Source organism: Cucurbita pepo, chromosome 11 (assembly GCF_057944985.1).
Source record: "Cucurbita pepo subsp. pepo isolate OVF chromosome 11, ASM5794498v1, whole genome shotgun sequence".
NCBI lineage: Eukaryota > Viridiplantae > Streptophyta > Magnoliopsida > Cucurbitales > Cucurbitaceae > Cucurbita > Cucurbita pepo.
The window spans coordinates 1,542,269-1,557,080 of NC_141808.1; the positions used below are offsets into that span (position 1 = coordinate 1,542,269).

At 37.7% G+C, this 14,812-nt stretch overlaps 3 protein-coding genes across 6 annotated transcripts; 1 reads left to right on the forward strand and 2 right to left on the reverse strand.

Annotated features, from left to right (window-relative positions):
- Positions 1 to 201: 201 nt before the first annotated feature.
- Positions 202 to 2,989, reverse strand: LOC111805100 (Major facilitator superfamily protein). Its single transcript, XM_023689993.2, has 4 exons — positions 2,210 to 2,989; positions 1,964 to 2,068; positions 1,141 to 1,317; positions 202 to 1,050 (listed from the first exon to the last, which is right to left on the reverse strand). The coding sequence occupies exons 1-4, from the start codon at positions 2,831 to 2,833 to the stop codon at positions 448 to 450; spliced, it is 1,509 nt and encodes a 502-aa protein (XP_023545761.2). The 5' UTR covers positions 2,834 to 2,989; the 3' UTR covers positions 202 to 447.
- A 753-nt stretch (positions 2,990 to 3,742) lies between these two features.
- On the reverse strand, positions 3,743 to 4,638 carry LOC111805745 (early nodulin-like protein 15). Its single transcript, XM_023690964.2, has 2 exons — positions 4,418 to 4,638; positions 3,743 to 4,193 (listed from the first exon to the last, which is right to left on the reverse strand). Exons 1-2 carry the CDS (start codon positions 4,590 to 4,592, stop codon positions 3,838 to 3,840), a joined length of 531 nt encoding a protein of 176 aa, XP_023546732.2. The 5' UTR covers positions 4,593 to 4,638; the 3' UTR covers positions 3,743 to 3,837.
- Positions 4,639 to 9,601: 4,963 nt separating this feature from the next.
- LOC111805726 (phototropic-responsive NPH3 family protein NPY1) lies at positions 9,602 to 14,533 on the forward strand. 4 transcript variants are annotated; one of them, XM_023690933.2, is made up of 6 exons: positions 9,602 to 9,957; positions 10,043 to 10,188; positions 10,268 to 10,563; positions 12,214 to 12,283; positions 12,429 to 13,607; positions 13,819 to 14,533. In XM_023690933.2, exons 3-6 carry the CDS (start codon positions 10,502 to 10,504, stop codon positions 14,353 to 14,355), a joined length of 1,848 nt encoding a protein of 615 aa, XP_023546701.1. In that variant the 5' UTR covers positions 9,602 to 9,957; positions 10,043 to 10,188; positions 10,268 to 10,501; the 3' UTR covers positions 14,356 to 14,533. The 4 variants fall into 4 exon arrangements, with proteins under 4 accessions (XP_023546701.1, XP_023546699.1, XP_023546703.1 ...); XM_023690931.2 differs by having other exon boundaries at positions 9,602 to 10,188; XM_023690935.2 differs by lacking the exon at positions 10,043 to 10,188.
- The last annotated feature ends 279 nt before the right edge of the window (positions 14,534 to 14,812 follow it).

The following is a 14,812-nucleotide window of genomic DNA, read 5'->3' on the forward strand; positions in this document are numbered from 1 at the left end:
GAGAGAATATTTCTTGATTATAAACTCATGATCGGAATGATATTGTCCCCTTTGAGCCTCTCATGGTTTTGCTTTCGGCTTCTCAAAACGGCATCATACCAATAGAGAGAGTATTCCTTGATTATAAACTCATGATCATTCTCTAAATGAGCCGATGTGGGACTTTCATCATCCAACAATCACATCTATTGAAGACATAAATAAATGGAAATTTGTCACTAGTAGACTCATTTTAAAACTTTGAGTCAGTTCCAAAGGTCCAAAAGAGGTAATAATATCTAGTTACAATATTAGGAGTATAAAATTTGAAAATTATAATAACACCAAATTATAACCTTATTACCTAAACATTGACGTTCTTCCTCATCAAAATTATACACTCGTTTCTATGCCTTCCCGAACTCGCACAGCGTTCCTCTTACTCATCAAATCCGACGCGCCAACGCACTAACCTCGGCCCTCTCCTTTCATGGAGACAAGAGGAATACTATCGCCATCTTCCTCCACAGTCGTCGAACTTTTTCTACTCACCGTCTGATCGGACGGAACCAAAATGTCCGATTGACTTGCATCAGGAACAAGAAAAACGAACGCAAGAACCACAAATCTCAGCAGACTCCGAAGCAAAACCACCAACCAAAGGTTCCTAAAATCACTCCTCGTGACTCCTAAAGCATGGAGCACCAATCCGCCGCTCCATTTCGAGCACAGCATGCCTAGACTATCAATACAAGCCAATAATGCGAAGAACGTTCCTTCGATCCCTACGGAACAGAGTCGAGTGTTCAGAACCATCATCGGCGTCCATCGGATTCGCGACACGATTCGAGAAACGCACTCTTCCAAGACGACGAATAACTCATCCGGAATTTTTAGGGCTAAATTCCACCGGAGGATGAAAACGACATCGAGAAGTCCGGCGACGCCGTAGAAAAGCTGAGCGAAGAAGAGGATTCGTCGGAATTTTACGTCTCTGAGCGTTTTGTGGTAGATTAGTACTCCGATTAGAGACGCCGCTGAGCCAACTGCGTAAATGAGCCCCACCGATTCCTGCGAGTATAAAGCAAGAGATTGTTAAAGAAAACGACATGACGTTTGTACTCAATAGGAGTAGAAGGCTATAAACGACATGTCGAAGACCTGAGAGAAGGCTGGGCCCGCTTTCTTGTCCGTGTACCAATAGAATTGGCCCTCGTGAGTACTTATACTGAGAGAGAGACAGAGGAACATGAAAAGCGCAGGCTTCCACACGTGCGGATATTTGATGGCTTTGCACGTGTCTCTTATGGCCACTCCCACTTGCTTCAAAGACTCTCCCTGCATATATATTATGAATTAAATTTATTTTACATGATTTTAAATTCTTATAAATATTTCAAAATTACATAAAAATAAATTATAATTTTTAAATAAAAAATGAGACATGGAATTTCGTTCTAAATTTTAATAAACTCAAATTTCGAAGAAATATAACCCGTAAAAATGTACATACATGCTTAAAATCGAAATCCCAATTAGGTCGTTCCAAACACGCGCGTAAAAAAAAAATCATCAATATTTTAAAACATTGTTGTGGGGAATGTTCATATTCAGGTATTTCGACTCAAATTTCGAAGAAAAAGAGCGAAAACAATGTGGGTATGGACTTAAAATCGAAACCTTTATTTAAAAACCCTAATTTGGTCATTTGAAACACGCGCGTGAAAAATTGAGTAAGAGTCGATACTTTTCAATATTGTTGCGTGAAATGTTCAAATTCCATAATTTCAACCCAAATTTCGAGGAAATATAGCCTATAAAAGTGTACATACGTACTTAAAATCAAAACCCTAATTGGGTCGTTTCAAACACGCGCCATTTTTATTTTAAATATAGTTTTGAATATTTATAAAGAAGATAACTCTAATATATATATATATATTAAATAAATAAAAAGTTGAGGGTATTTTAGGGAGAAATAGACCTTGGGCTTCCCATAAGATTGGAGGGTGGAGGAGCGTGGCTCATGTATGAAGAAGCCCAACACGATTATCATGGCTGGGGGAATTGCCAGGATCCCAAGTGCTTCCTGCACATTTGCTTCTTAGTAATTAGTAACTAATTCAAGGACTAAACTGCAAAATAAAAGGTCACAAGGACCAAGGAGAAAACCGTCATTTCACAATTTTATTTTCATGTATTTTCATATTATTTTTTAGTTTTTACAGACCTGAGCGCCGAGGAGATGAACAAAAACGCCACTGGTGGAATACCCAATCAAATGGCCAATGGAAGAGCAAGCCCCACAGAGGCTCTGCAAATCCTGCGCCAACCACCGCACTTCAATGCTACTCCGCACAATGCAAGCATCGATCGTCACATCCGCAATCGCCATCGCCGCCGAAATCCCAATCAAAAGCCCTAGAGCTCCCAAAATCCCCAATCCTTCCTTCGTCGCCACCGCCACCGCCGACGCCGTCCCAACCACCCCCGCAATCACGAAATACGGCCTCCGTAGGTACCCTCTCACCGGAAACGCGTCCGTCAATAGCCCCCAAATCGGCTTCATCACCCACGGAATCGTGTAAATCCCGATGTAGATCTGAACCACCGACGGCTGTAGCTTCTGCACGTCTTTCCAATAGTAATCGGATACGACTTTGAAATAGGAGCCGGAGAAGCCGTGGCTTAAGCCGTAGACGAGCACCACGCCGGCGATGAAACTCGGGTTTAGCTCCGATGAGAGCATTTTAAGCCACCGGAATGGCTGTGCCATGATTGAGAGGAGTTTGTTGCTGTCGGAGGGATCGGAATTTGGTCGTTTCGCCATTTTTGGAGCTTCGTAGAGATCCATCGCCCATTGACGAAATTAAGAAGAGAAGACGACTCCTCTGGTTAATTCAGGTTAATTTAATTAATTAATTAATTTAAATAATGGATTTGCTCAACTCCTCCGGCTACTTGCCCATATAAAAATCCCGACAGTTTTAGTTGTCTGTATTCCAAGAAATCGAGTCAAAAAGATTATTGAATTACTTTTATTTAATCATTTAAAATTAAAATGGATTAATTAATTGAAAGTAAATCATTTTACTTACTTATAAATACTAAATTAGTCAGGACCCAACTGTCCTTTGACACTTATGGAGTCATCGAACAAAGTGCACCCATAGAATCTGTCTTGAGACGTATGGAGCCTCGAACAAAGTGCACCCATAGAATCTGTCTGGCATAAAGTGCACCTATAGAATCTGTCTTGAGGCTTATGGAGCCCTCGAACAAAGTGCACCCATAGAGCCTGTCTTGAAGCTTATGAAACCCTCGAACAAAGTACACCCATAGAATCTGTCGGCACAAAATGCACCTATAGAATCTGTCTTGAGGCTTATGGAGCCCTCGAACAAAGTACACCCATAGAGCCTATCTTGAAGCTCATGAAAAACCCTTAAACAAAGTGCACCCATAGAATCTGTCTGGCACAAAGTGCACCCATAGGTCTTGAGACTTATGGAGCCCTTGAACAAAGTGCACCCTCGCCTGTCTTGAAGCTTATGAAACCATGGAACAAAGTACGATTTTGTTTGACACTTCAGTCACTTTTGACTACACCCATACCAATGACCATTTTGTTTGACACTAAAGTCACGTTTGACTACACCTCTAATTTCTTTGTTCGACATTTTAGTATTCTATTGATATGGCTAAGTTAAGGGCATGACTCTAATATCCACAATGGTATTGATAAATCCATGAACATTCGAGATTTGAAAAATTAATGAATATATTAATAAAATGTTTGAATAATCCGAATGGATTGTTGAGCTACATCCAAAGAAATCCCAAATTCTCTGCCAATCCTCAGAGGAAACCAACTCCAAGACCCAAGATTCCGACGACCGCCGCTAAAAACCCAACATTAAAACTCGCAGCACCACTCGACGGAGCAACCGCAGGACCCTCAATCTCGGTCGGAGAAGGCGCCGGGGAGAAGCTGACGAATCTCCGGCGAGGAGTGACAACGACGACGACCAGCTTCTGACCCTGTTCGCAGTGACCCTTTGCGCCACTGATGAAGTAGAATGGGCCTGGTTTGTGTAGCTCGACCTTGGTGTTCCCATCCTCGAACCTCTGTTCTGGGTTTTGGGTGTTGCAGGCTTCGTAATCTTCCTTTCCCACTTTCAGTACCGAATCTTTTCCTTCTTCGTAGCTCCACACTAATAAAACAAAAAGAAAACATGTCAATCGTGTTGGATGATGAAATCCCACGTAGGCGGAATGATCATGGGTATGAAGCATTTTAAAGAAGCCCAAAGCAAAGTCACGAGAGCTTATGCTCAAAGTGAACAATATCATACCATTGTGAAGAGTCGTGTTCATCTAACAAATCGAACATGATTCTTCAATAAGGTTATAAAAAAAACAGGGCTGAGGAAGTTACCGAGAGTGTCGCCGACGCAAAAGCGGGAGGTTTCGGCCCATTGATTGAGCGACTGAGATTGGGAAGATGGGAGTTTCCAGGCATTGGGTTTGCCTCCGACCAGAATCTCTGTAGCTTCTGAGAAGCTGAAGAGGAGGAAGGTGAGAAGAAACAGAGCTCTTGAAGAACCAGCCATGGATGGATTTGAATAGAATTGAATTGTTGAATGGAAAATGAATGATTTTGAGGAGACGGGGACGTTACAATTTATATTGCGGGGAAAGAAAGGGATGAGGAAATGTAGCCGTTGGGGTTTTAAGTTAACCGGGCACCTCAGTGTATGTAGGGTTTTTGTCTTTTATTTGCCCTTGAAAATCCAACCACGGCTCCATGTCCCAACGGTTATATTTTGGTTGGCACTGGCACGGGTTATTATTGCTTTTCAAATATGAGTCTTAAATTTGGTCTCGAAGTACTAAAATCTTGGACCAAATTAGGGACACCCATGCAAACGCATCTTAAAGCTTGTGAGGAAAGACAATATCTCCCTCGAAAAAAGTCCAAATAAGACAATATCTGCTATCAGTAGATATAGGGCCTTACAAATGATATCAGAGTCAGACACCGAACGATGTGCCAACCTTCTCACTGTCCTCGAAAAAAGTCTAAAGAAGACAATATCTGCTATCAATAGATATAGGGCCTTACGAATGGTATCAGAGTCAGACACCGAACGATTTGCCAACCTTCTCGCTGTCCCCGAAAAAAGTCTAAAGAGGACAACATCTGCTATCAGTAGATATGGGGCCTTACAAATGATATCAGAGCCAGACACCGAACATGTGCCAACTTTCTCGTTGTCTCCGAAGGGGGTAGACATGAGCCAATGTACCAGTAAGAACGTTAGATCCAGACGATGTGCTAGCTTTCTCACTGTCCTCGAAGGGAGTAAACATGAGCCAATGTGCCAGTAAGGACGTTGGATCTCAAAGGAGTTAATTTAGTGGTTGTCCCACATCAATTGGAGAAAAGAACCGAGTGCTAGCGAGGACGATGGCCCCCGAAGGAGGTGGATTGATGTCTTACATTCACATTTATAAAGGTGTGGAAATATTCCCTTGAATGACGCATTTTAAAGTCACGAAGAGAAGCCCAAAGAGAATCAGACCCTTACAATATTGGTTCAAATTAAATTTTAGTAGCAATTGAGTCATGAAATTCTATCGGATAGAGGTGACAACACTGCATAATAAACCTAAACCGACAGCGAATTAAAACAGACAATATTTACTAACAGCGAATTTGTTACACGTCTAAAAATTAGACATGTTTGAAGGTAAAATTGAAATAACAAAATATGATAATTTGGAAAAAAAAAAAAAAAAAAACGAAGCAAGCCCAAATCCAACACATAGGGGCGAAAGATAATAAATGAAATTAAAATTAAAATGATAAAATTTGGTACATTAAAGTATTTATTCATATAGTTTTTATAATATAGTTAGCGTAAGAGGATCAAATACACACAAACACATACAAAATACATCATATGAACAGAAAGACAGCCACTATACAAAAGAAGGCCTTTGAAAAAAGGAACATAGACCGGAAACTACAAAACGAAACGGTCAGCGACCAGGTTGTCGGCTGATATTATCATTCTTGGATCTGTTCACATAAACCATGTAGCCGATTCCGAGGGCGACCACGCCTGCTACCGCCATCGTCGCGTTGCTGAAAGGAAGGTTCCTCTTCTGCCCTAAAACCGTCCCCGTCGTCTTCCTCGATGCGTCGTCGTTTAACGCCATCTCTCACACCCCTCTCTCTCTCTCTCTCTCTCTCCTCTTCCAACTTCGCGTTCCGAACAGCTTCTCGTTTTTAAAAACAGACTTGAGAATGGTTTTGAGTACGGTTGCCCTGCCACGTTTAAGCCCTGTCATCACATTTACAGCTTTCTTTACGCCACGTATACTGCACCTAAAGTGTTCCTGTTTCCACGTGTCTCACGCTTTTTCTAATTATTTTTTTACTTTATATTATAGAAAAATATTTTATTGTTTATCCATATGGACTTCAGTTTTTGGGCCCCCAAATGTTTTAAATTTCGGGCCCGATATTCAATTTGTAATTAAAGTTTTAATTTATTTTTTATTTGATCCCTAACAAATTTTATTAATGTTTATTTTTTTTATCTTTAAAATCTCAATGGTCGATTTTTTTTAATTAATTTTATTATTGATATAAAATTAATAAAAATTAATTAATTATAGTTAATCAATAAAAAGTTAATTAAAGAGTAAAAATGTAATATTTTTAAATTAAGAGATAAAATAAAAAAGTAATTTAAATATATTTATTCATTCCACATCAGACACTACATATAATAATACACCATTTACTTAAAAGGAAGATTCTCTTTCCATTAAAAAAAAATGTAAAGAAAAATATTTTATTTGGATATTTAAATAAAAAATAAAAAGAAATTACGAAATGACAGTCGTGGAAGTAAGAATTAAGCTTACGGTCAGTTAATATTGTCTTTTTTTAGATTTCTCTTCAAGGACTCTCCCATAAAGTTCTATACTTATAAGTAATGTTTGTTCCCCTCTCCAACCAACGTGGGATCTCACAATAAATCTATATCATGCTCAAACGACATGACTCGTATATTCAAATCAATAATATGACGAGAATTAGGGTTATAAATTCAAAGATACTGTACTATCAAGGTCATATTAGGGTCTGTATTGACATAGTATGAATGACAATTCGAACTTAGATTTTCTTCGTATTTGTATCAAACTAGCTGGGATTTCTAAAACGACCCGTATTTGATCGAACAGTACCCCAAGGACTAAGTAGCTCGACCTAAACCCGTGTTGCATGTTAGGCTCGTAATCCTCGGTAGCTTTAACCTTTGGACTCCCTCATAGATAATAATATAGTAACTAAAAGGTGGTTGGTGGGTAGCATGAAGTGTTTATTATATAAAGAGCATGAAACGAGGAGAGAATATTCAAAATAAACACCACCAAACAAAATAAAATAAATTGGCTTTTAGACATATTATTATAGACAGAAAATAAAATAATAATAATAATAAAAAAAAAAAACAAAACATTTTAATCTCAACATATCAATATGGTCCCCTCACACACACACTATCACCATTATAACATTTGGGCCCCTTTTTTACAATTTAATTTTCTAATTTTAATCACATATATCCCAACCTTTTCAATTCCCTTTCAATTATTATTATTATTATTTTAATTCTTATAATTCTCTACACATGGGTGTCACTCGAAGACGTTTCACACCGTGGAAAAATATTGTAATTTAAATATTTAAATATTATAATTTGATCTGTTACATATAATCATCAGCCTAATAATTTTAAATCACGTATGTTAGGAATAGTTTAAAAACTTATGGATAAATTTCAGTATCTGACATAAATGGATGAATTGACAGAGATCAATTATGGGGCTGGGATGGTCCATTATATTAAATTATTTGTTTAATTACAAATCTTAATCTTTCATTTATTACGTTTGGTAGTTTTTTTTTTTTTTTTTTCTTTATTATTTAAAAATAAATAAATAAATAAAAAGGTAAATGGTCCCCTACCCATAAGAGGGACCCCATTGGATGGAATAGAATTGGGACCGATTTGCATGGAAGTTGTTGTCCAATTTAATGCTTACACTTTCCTCACCTTTTTATTTATTGCATGCAAATTGCAACCTCCAATTAATTAAATTAATAAAAATATTATTAAAATTATCCAACTTTGTACTTTCCACTTTATTTTAAAAAAATATTCATAAATTTTAATTTTTTTTAATAATATCTTAAACAAAAAAATATATTAAAAAACTATTACGATAAAAATGGTTAATAATTTATTTAAAAAATACCCAAGAGTTTTAAAAAATTTCATGTATTTCAATTTTTTTTTAAATATTTAAAAACACATTTATCCGTATTTATGAAATTTTTAAAAAAAATTAAAATATTTAAAAACATTATTGAAAATTTTAAAAATTTAGGGATATTTTTAACCATTTAACCTAATTTTAATAATGACAGAATCCTTAACTTTATTTATGTCTCGTATCTCCGAGAATTTTGAAATTACTCGTAACAATTCCACCAATAACGCTAACACTATAGGCCACATTTTGCTTATCTCAAACATTGAGATTTTGTACCTTTCCTCTTGTGTGGTCGTGGTTGATGGATATATATACGTCGTCAAAAATTTTAATTTTAATGTCTCTTGTCCATTTCTTATTATAATTTTTTTAATTTTTGTTATTCCTATTTAAATTTAAAACTAATTATAAAATAGGGCTCTAAATTTATAGAATAAATTAATTATTGTATGCTCTTAAATATAAATATAAATATAATTTAAAATTGATAATTAAAAGTAAAATGATTATTAGTTGGGTTGCATGAGCGGAAAGGGTAAAGATGGAAATGAAAAATTGTACCGATTTTTGTGGAAACCAACATACTTTACAGTGGTTTTCCTCAAAATCTGTCGGCGCTCTCAAACATTGTTTTTTTTTTTTTTTTTTCGATTTATTTTATTTAATGTTAATGAATTAATTATTTGTTGAATATTATATTTTGAGCTTTTTGCAAAGCGAAGTAGATGTGTGAAATCTGAGTGGCTTTCACTACCAATTATGGGCTTTGCATAATCCAATTATATATATATATATTTTATAAAAGTTAATTTCCACGTCGGAGCCATGTGGGACCCATTTCACCCCTGTACTACGGCGCTGAGAAAGGGAGTTATTTCTTTTTACCAACCCATTAAAAAAAAATTTAACTCATAATAATTACTTTTCACGGGAAAATGAATTGGGTCAAAATTTACTGACCCATGGAAGAGGGTGCCACGTGGGATGCTATAATTGAATCGTAGGAAATAGAGCAGCGTAGCGCAATATTGCCCTACCTAGCTGGCTGCATCACAGCCACGTAGACAATTAAAAAATGAGCCAGGGGAGTGGGGTCCAGTCAATAAGTCAAAAGTTAAAGACTGTAAATAATCCCTAGAGGCGCGTGATGAAGAAACGCCAGCTGGATGATAAACGAGGACAAAACCGGGAATAAAGATAACGATTAGGGGTAAAATCGTCCATGGGGAGGTGGCGTGCTTTAACGTCATAAGCGGTGATACAGTGCCCTATTCTGCCATACACACACACACTAACAGAGCTTGAGTGGAACGCGCGAAGAACTCCGCGAAAAACGAACACGAATTTCTTTCTCTAATATTCTCTTCTAAATTTCCTTACATTTTCAAAATTTGGTTTGATGGAAAAATCGGGGGATGAAACAGGGAATTGTTCATGATTTGATACTGCAGAGTCTTTGAGATTTGCGCCTTTTTTTTGAAGATCTTCACCGAATCAAGATGAATTAAAGCAAAGGCGGCTGCAATTTATGATGGTTTTTTCCAGTTACAGAGCGGAGAAGAAGAAGAAGAGGTCTATTTCTATGTCTGCAATGCTGCTACTCGCCTGCTACTATTAGTTCTTGTGAGTTTTTTTATTTCGAACCGAACGACATAATTCGATCCACTTTCCCATTCCTTTCCTCCTGACGCCATTTTTTCTGTGCAAGTTCTTCGCCAGAGGAACTTCTCTTTCTTCTAGTTTGATGTTTCCCCCCATTTTCCTCCTAAACGCTATTTTCTTTTGTGAATAATGAAATGATCTCTCTGTTTTGAGTTAAACGAGCGTCAGCAATGTCATCATAATGCATACAAGGTAATTGATGGACACGATAACCGAGACATTGGTTTAAATCGAGCATTTCTCTCGCGCTAATGTCTATTATGATTCTCAGGTAGTAACGTGCCATCGACGGAGGAAATCTCTGAAAATCCGCCATTTCTATTATAGGCTTGAGGTTCTTACACTGAATTTGTTTCGGGCCTGTCATTGCTCGACTGGGTAAGTCCCACAACTTGTCTAGCAGTAGCGGAAGGAGATTGATGGCGTGAACGAAGTTAAAGGAAAACAGAGGAGTCGTGTTTCTGTGTTTTTCTGCAGCGTTTGTTTCGTTATATTATCATCGAAGATGAAGTTCATGAAGTTGGGATCGAAACCGGACGCTTTTCTAGCCGATGGAAAAACCACTCGGTGAGCACCTACTTCAATTCTTCGTTTCATTTCCGCATTTTAGTAGCAACATTTTCTTTTCCACTCTGCACTTAGAATCTCAAATCGTGACTGCCGTTCGCTTTCATTCTGAAATTGTCGTATTGTCAAGCTCAAACCCTCGAATGTTTTTCATTCTGGTTTCATTTCGCTCGACTTTACTGTTCTCCCCTTGTCCCAAGTCTTTCTTATTCATTAAATGTGTATTTTCTTGTCTGTCAGTTCTAGTAATTAAGTGTTTCCTTATCTATATTAAAACTTGTGAATCTTCATGAAGCTGTTCATAGATGACTTGACCCGCTACTCTGTTTTTGGTGCACTAACATATGCTTTTAGAGGAAAAAGAAATATCGGTGTCAATAATTGGATCAATACGATAAAATTCTATGCGGGGTTTTCATTTTATTAGTTGGTTCGATGCTAATATTTAGTTTTGCAAGCGAAATTGGAGGCAACTGGAATTCTTTCCACGACATCAGAGATGGTGGTCCACTCGTGTGTTGTCGTCTTCTTGTTGAGTTCGGTGGTTCGTATAATCTTTTTCCTTTGGGTTATCTATAACCCATCTTCTCTTTCATCATGGACCATCTGCACCACTTGTTAGCCCTTGATTTCTTTAACGGTAACCGCCGGAGCCAGCCACAATTATTGTTGTTTTTGGACTTTTATTTTTTTTCAAGGTTTTAAACGTTTATGTTAGATAGAGGTTTCCACATCTTTGGAGTTTGGCTCTAATACCATTTGTAACAGCGAAAACCCACTACCGCTAGCCGATGTTATTCTTTTTTCGTTTTCCAGGCTTTATATCAAGGTTTTTAAATGTGTCTATCGGAGAGAAGTTTTCACATCCTCATGAGAAATATTTAGTACCCCTCTCTAGCTGATATGAAATCTCACAAGTTGATCCATTCCCTTTATTTTTCGTGGGTTCAAATATTAGAAATGGATTCCGAACAATTATTGTCTTTGGCATATTAGATTACATGCAGAATACCCTGTTATCATATGGCCTCCTGCATGTACGCTTGTGCCTTGTCGATCATTCCTTTGTCAGCTGGTCAGGCTAAGATGGTGCTAGACTAATGGTTTGTCTGTTTGTTTTTGTTAGTATGCAATGATATCCGTATCCTTTTTCAACCGGATGAAAGAACTTTGTTAGAGTTCACTCCATGTTTGCTTCTGAAATTTTGACAGCCTTGTTACGTTTTTTAGTATTTTGGGATAATTTGAGCTCTCAAACAGAGGTGCCCAAACTTTCTTTTCAGTGCCATGTCTCTTTCTTGACATTTGACTGTCCTGGCATCAATGAAAAAGGCTTTCCCAATGCATGGACTCCATTTGTTTTTACCCATGCAATAATAGCAACTAAACCTTGAACGCTTCAGGATGACTAATTCAGCCGCCATTCTTTAATTGATTGATATGATAGGAGCAGTTATACTGTTGTTGGAAGAATTTAAATCTATACATTCAATGTATTAACTAAGTGATTGTAGCTACCCACTGTTTTGGCTGCTTTATTTTTTGATTTTCAAATAATTTTCTTCAGATGACCTTCTATCAATCATTCCAAATTATGTTTTTCGTCTCTGATTTGTCTTCATTGTTTCTTCCATAATTTACTTTGTTCAGGTATGTTTCATCAGAATTGCCCACGGACGTTACCATTTTTGTCGGTGAAGTAAAGTTTCGTGTTCATAAGGTACGATGTTCTTTGTTGTATCGGTGGATTTGGCATCCTCTTAGACTGACAGAAAGTTGATTACTTTTTTGTTTCTGTTACTGTTAACATATATGATAAAAGCCTAATCAAGTTATCTCAGAAGTTTGAGTTTTTCTGTCTACAGTTTCCTCTGTTGTCCAAGAGCAATTGCTTGCAAAAACTAGTATCAAAAGCCAATGAGGAGAATTCCGAAGAAATTCATTTGATTGATTTTCCTGGTGGACCTAAGGCATTTGAAATATGTGCAAAGTTTTGCTATGGAATCACTGTTACTCTTAATGCCTATAATGTTGTGGCTGCTCGTTGTGCTGCTGAATTCCTCGAAATGACCGAGGATATCGAAAAAGGAAACCTTGTATTCAAGATCGAGGTGTTCCTAAACTCTAGCATCTTTCGTAGTTGGAAAGACTCCATCATTGTGCTCCAAACATCCAAATCTCTTCTTCCATGGTCTGAAGATTTGAATATTGTAGGGAGATGTATCGATTCGATTGCCTCGAAAACTTCTGTGGACCCTGCAAATATCACATGGTCTTACACATATAACAGGAAACTTGCAGAGGTAGATAGAATTGTAGATGATGGAATGAAGGGTCAAAAGAAAATTGACTGTGTACCAAACGACTGGTGGGTTGAAGATGTTTGTGAGCTAGAGATTGATCTATATAGGCGTGTTATGATTGCTGTGAAATCAAAGGGAAGAATGGACGGTTCTGTAATTGGGGAGGCGCTTAAAACTTATGCTGTTAGATGGCTACCAGACACTGTAAATGCTTTGGCCTCTGATGCCCATATTAAGAGGAACAGGTCTCTCATTGAAACAATCATTTGCTTATTGCCATCCGACAGAACCACAGGTTGCTCATGCGGTTTCTTGCTCAAACTCATGAAGGTTGCCATTTTGGTTGGAGCCGATGATGCATCGAGGGAAGATTTGGTGAAGAGAATTAGCTTGAAGCTACATGAGGCTTCAGTCAAAGATTTATTGATTCTTGCACAATCTCCCCAGATTACAAGATATGATGTTGACTTGGTTCATAGGATTGTGAATCAGTATTTTGTTCATCATAAGTTCAACCGAGATTCGGATGATATCGAGCGGAGCGAGAAAGGAGCTGATAATCTTTTACTGGGGCATGGGTCCTCATTGAATGTAGCTAAATTGATTGACGAGTATCTTGCTGAAATTGCAGATGACCCGAGTCTCTTACTCGCTAGGTTCATCGACTTGTCACAGTCGATTCCTGAATTTGCAAGGCCAATACATGATAGATTATATAAAGCAATCGACATTTATCTTAAGGTACGCAACGTAGAGTTTTCACAACCGTTTATATTGCTGTATGAAGTTGTTAAAATAACATGGTGTGCACTTTAGCCGATTCCATAACCGAAGCGATCGACGTATTTTGTTTTGAGCGTAACACATTCAAGTCTATATGCTCCGAAATTGTGAAGTAGCAACCTTGAGTCTTTATTTAAGTATGGTTAACACCTTCGCATGCTTTTTCCAGGTTCACCCAAATTTGACAAAAGCTGATAAGAGGAAGATATGTGGTCTGATTGATGTCAAGAAACTTACAACGGAGGCGTCGATGCATGCAGCGCAGAATGAACGGCTCCCACTTAGAGTTGTCGTTCAAGTTCTCTTCTTTGAACAGGTTAGAGTCTCAGCTGGTGTCGAAGCACAAAACAACAACAACAACTCTCGAGACTCGTCGAGTGCAATGACGAGCATAGACGAAGAATGCCCGAAGGAGTTGGACAACAGCAAGTCCCTAAAACACAATGTGGGGCACATGACGATAAATGAAGACATTCAGAAAACTCAGTTGGCTAAGAAGAGCAGCAAGAACAGTAGAAGTGGAATGAAGCTGTTGCCTTCAAGGTCGAGGAGAATTTTCGATAAGTTATGGATCGTAGGTAAAGGTCATGGGGAAGGTCGGAGTCCCGAAACGTCGGGGAGTTCTCAGAGTCCAACTTCAGTGGTTCCTGTGCATATGAAGTCTTCTGGTACGTATACAAGACAGAGGCGGCACTCAATATCTTAGATTATGGATAAAGCTGTTGCAGCCAAAATGTAGAGGGTGATAGGATGTTATATTGTAATGGTTTTCTAATCAATTTCTTTTCTGAGGAAAAATGGTAGATGAGATATTTAAATGCCATTTGTAGAACTGTTAAAATCATTGTATTTGCGCTTTATATGTAAATCTATGTTCATTCAAATCTCTTGTTCGGCCCCATAGCCAGAAGCTGCAGAGGAAGATTTTCACCATCAGCCTTACTAGAGAAAGATTTTCACATTCTTATAAAGAATGTTTCTTACTTTCTCCAACTAATATGGGATCTTACAATACATCCCCTTAGAAGTTGTCCGGTGATACCATTTGTAACAACTCAAGCTCACTGCTTACAGATATTATCCGCTTTAGCTCGTCACATATTGCTGTTAGTCTCACGGTTTTAAAAAGCATCTACTAGTGAGAGGTTTTCACCCACTTATAG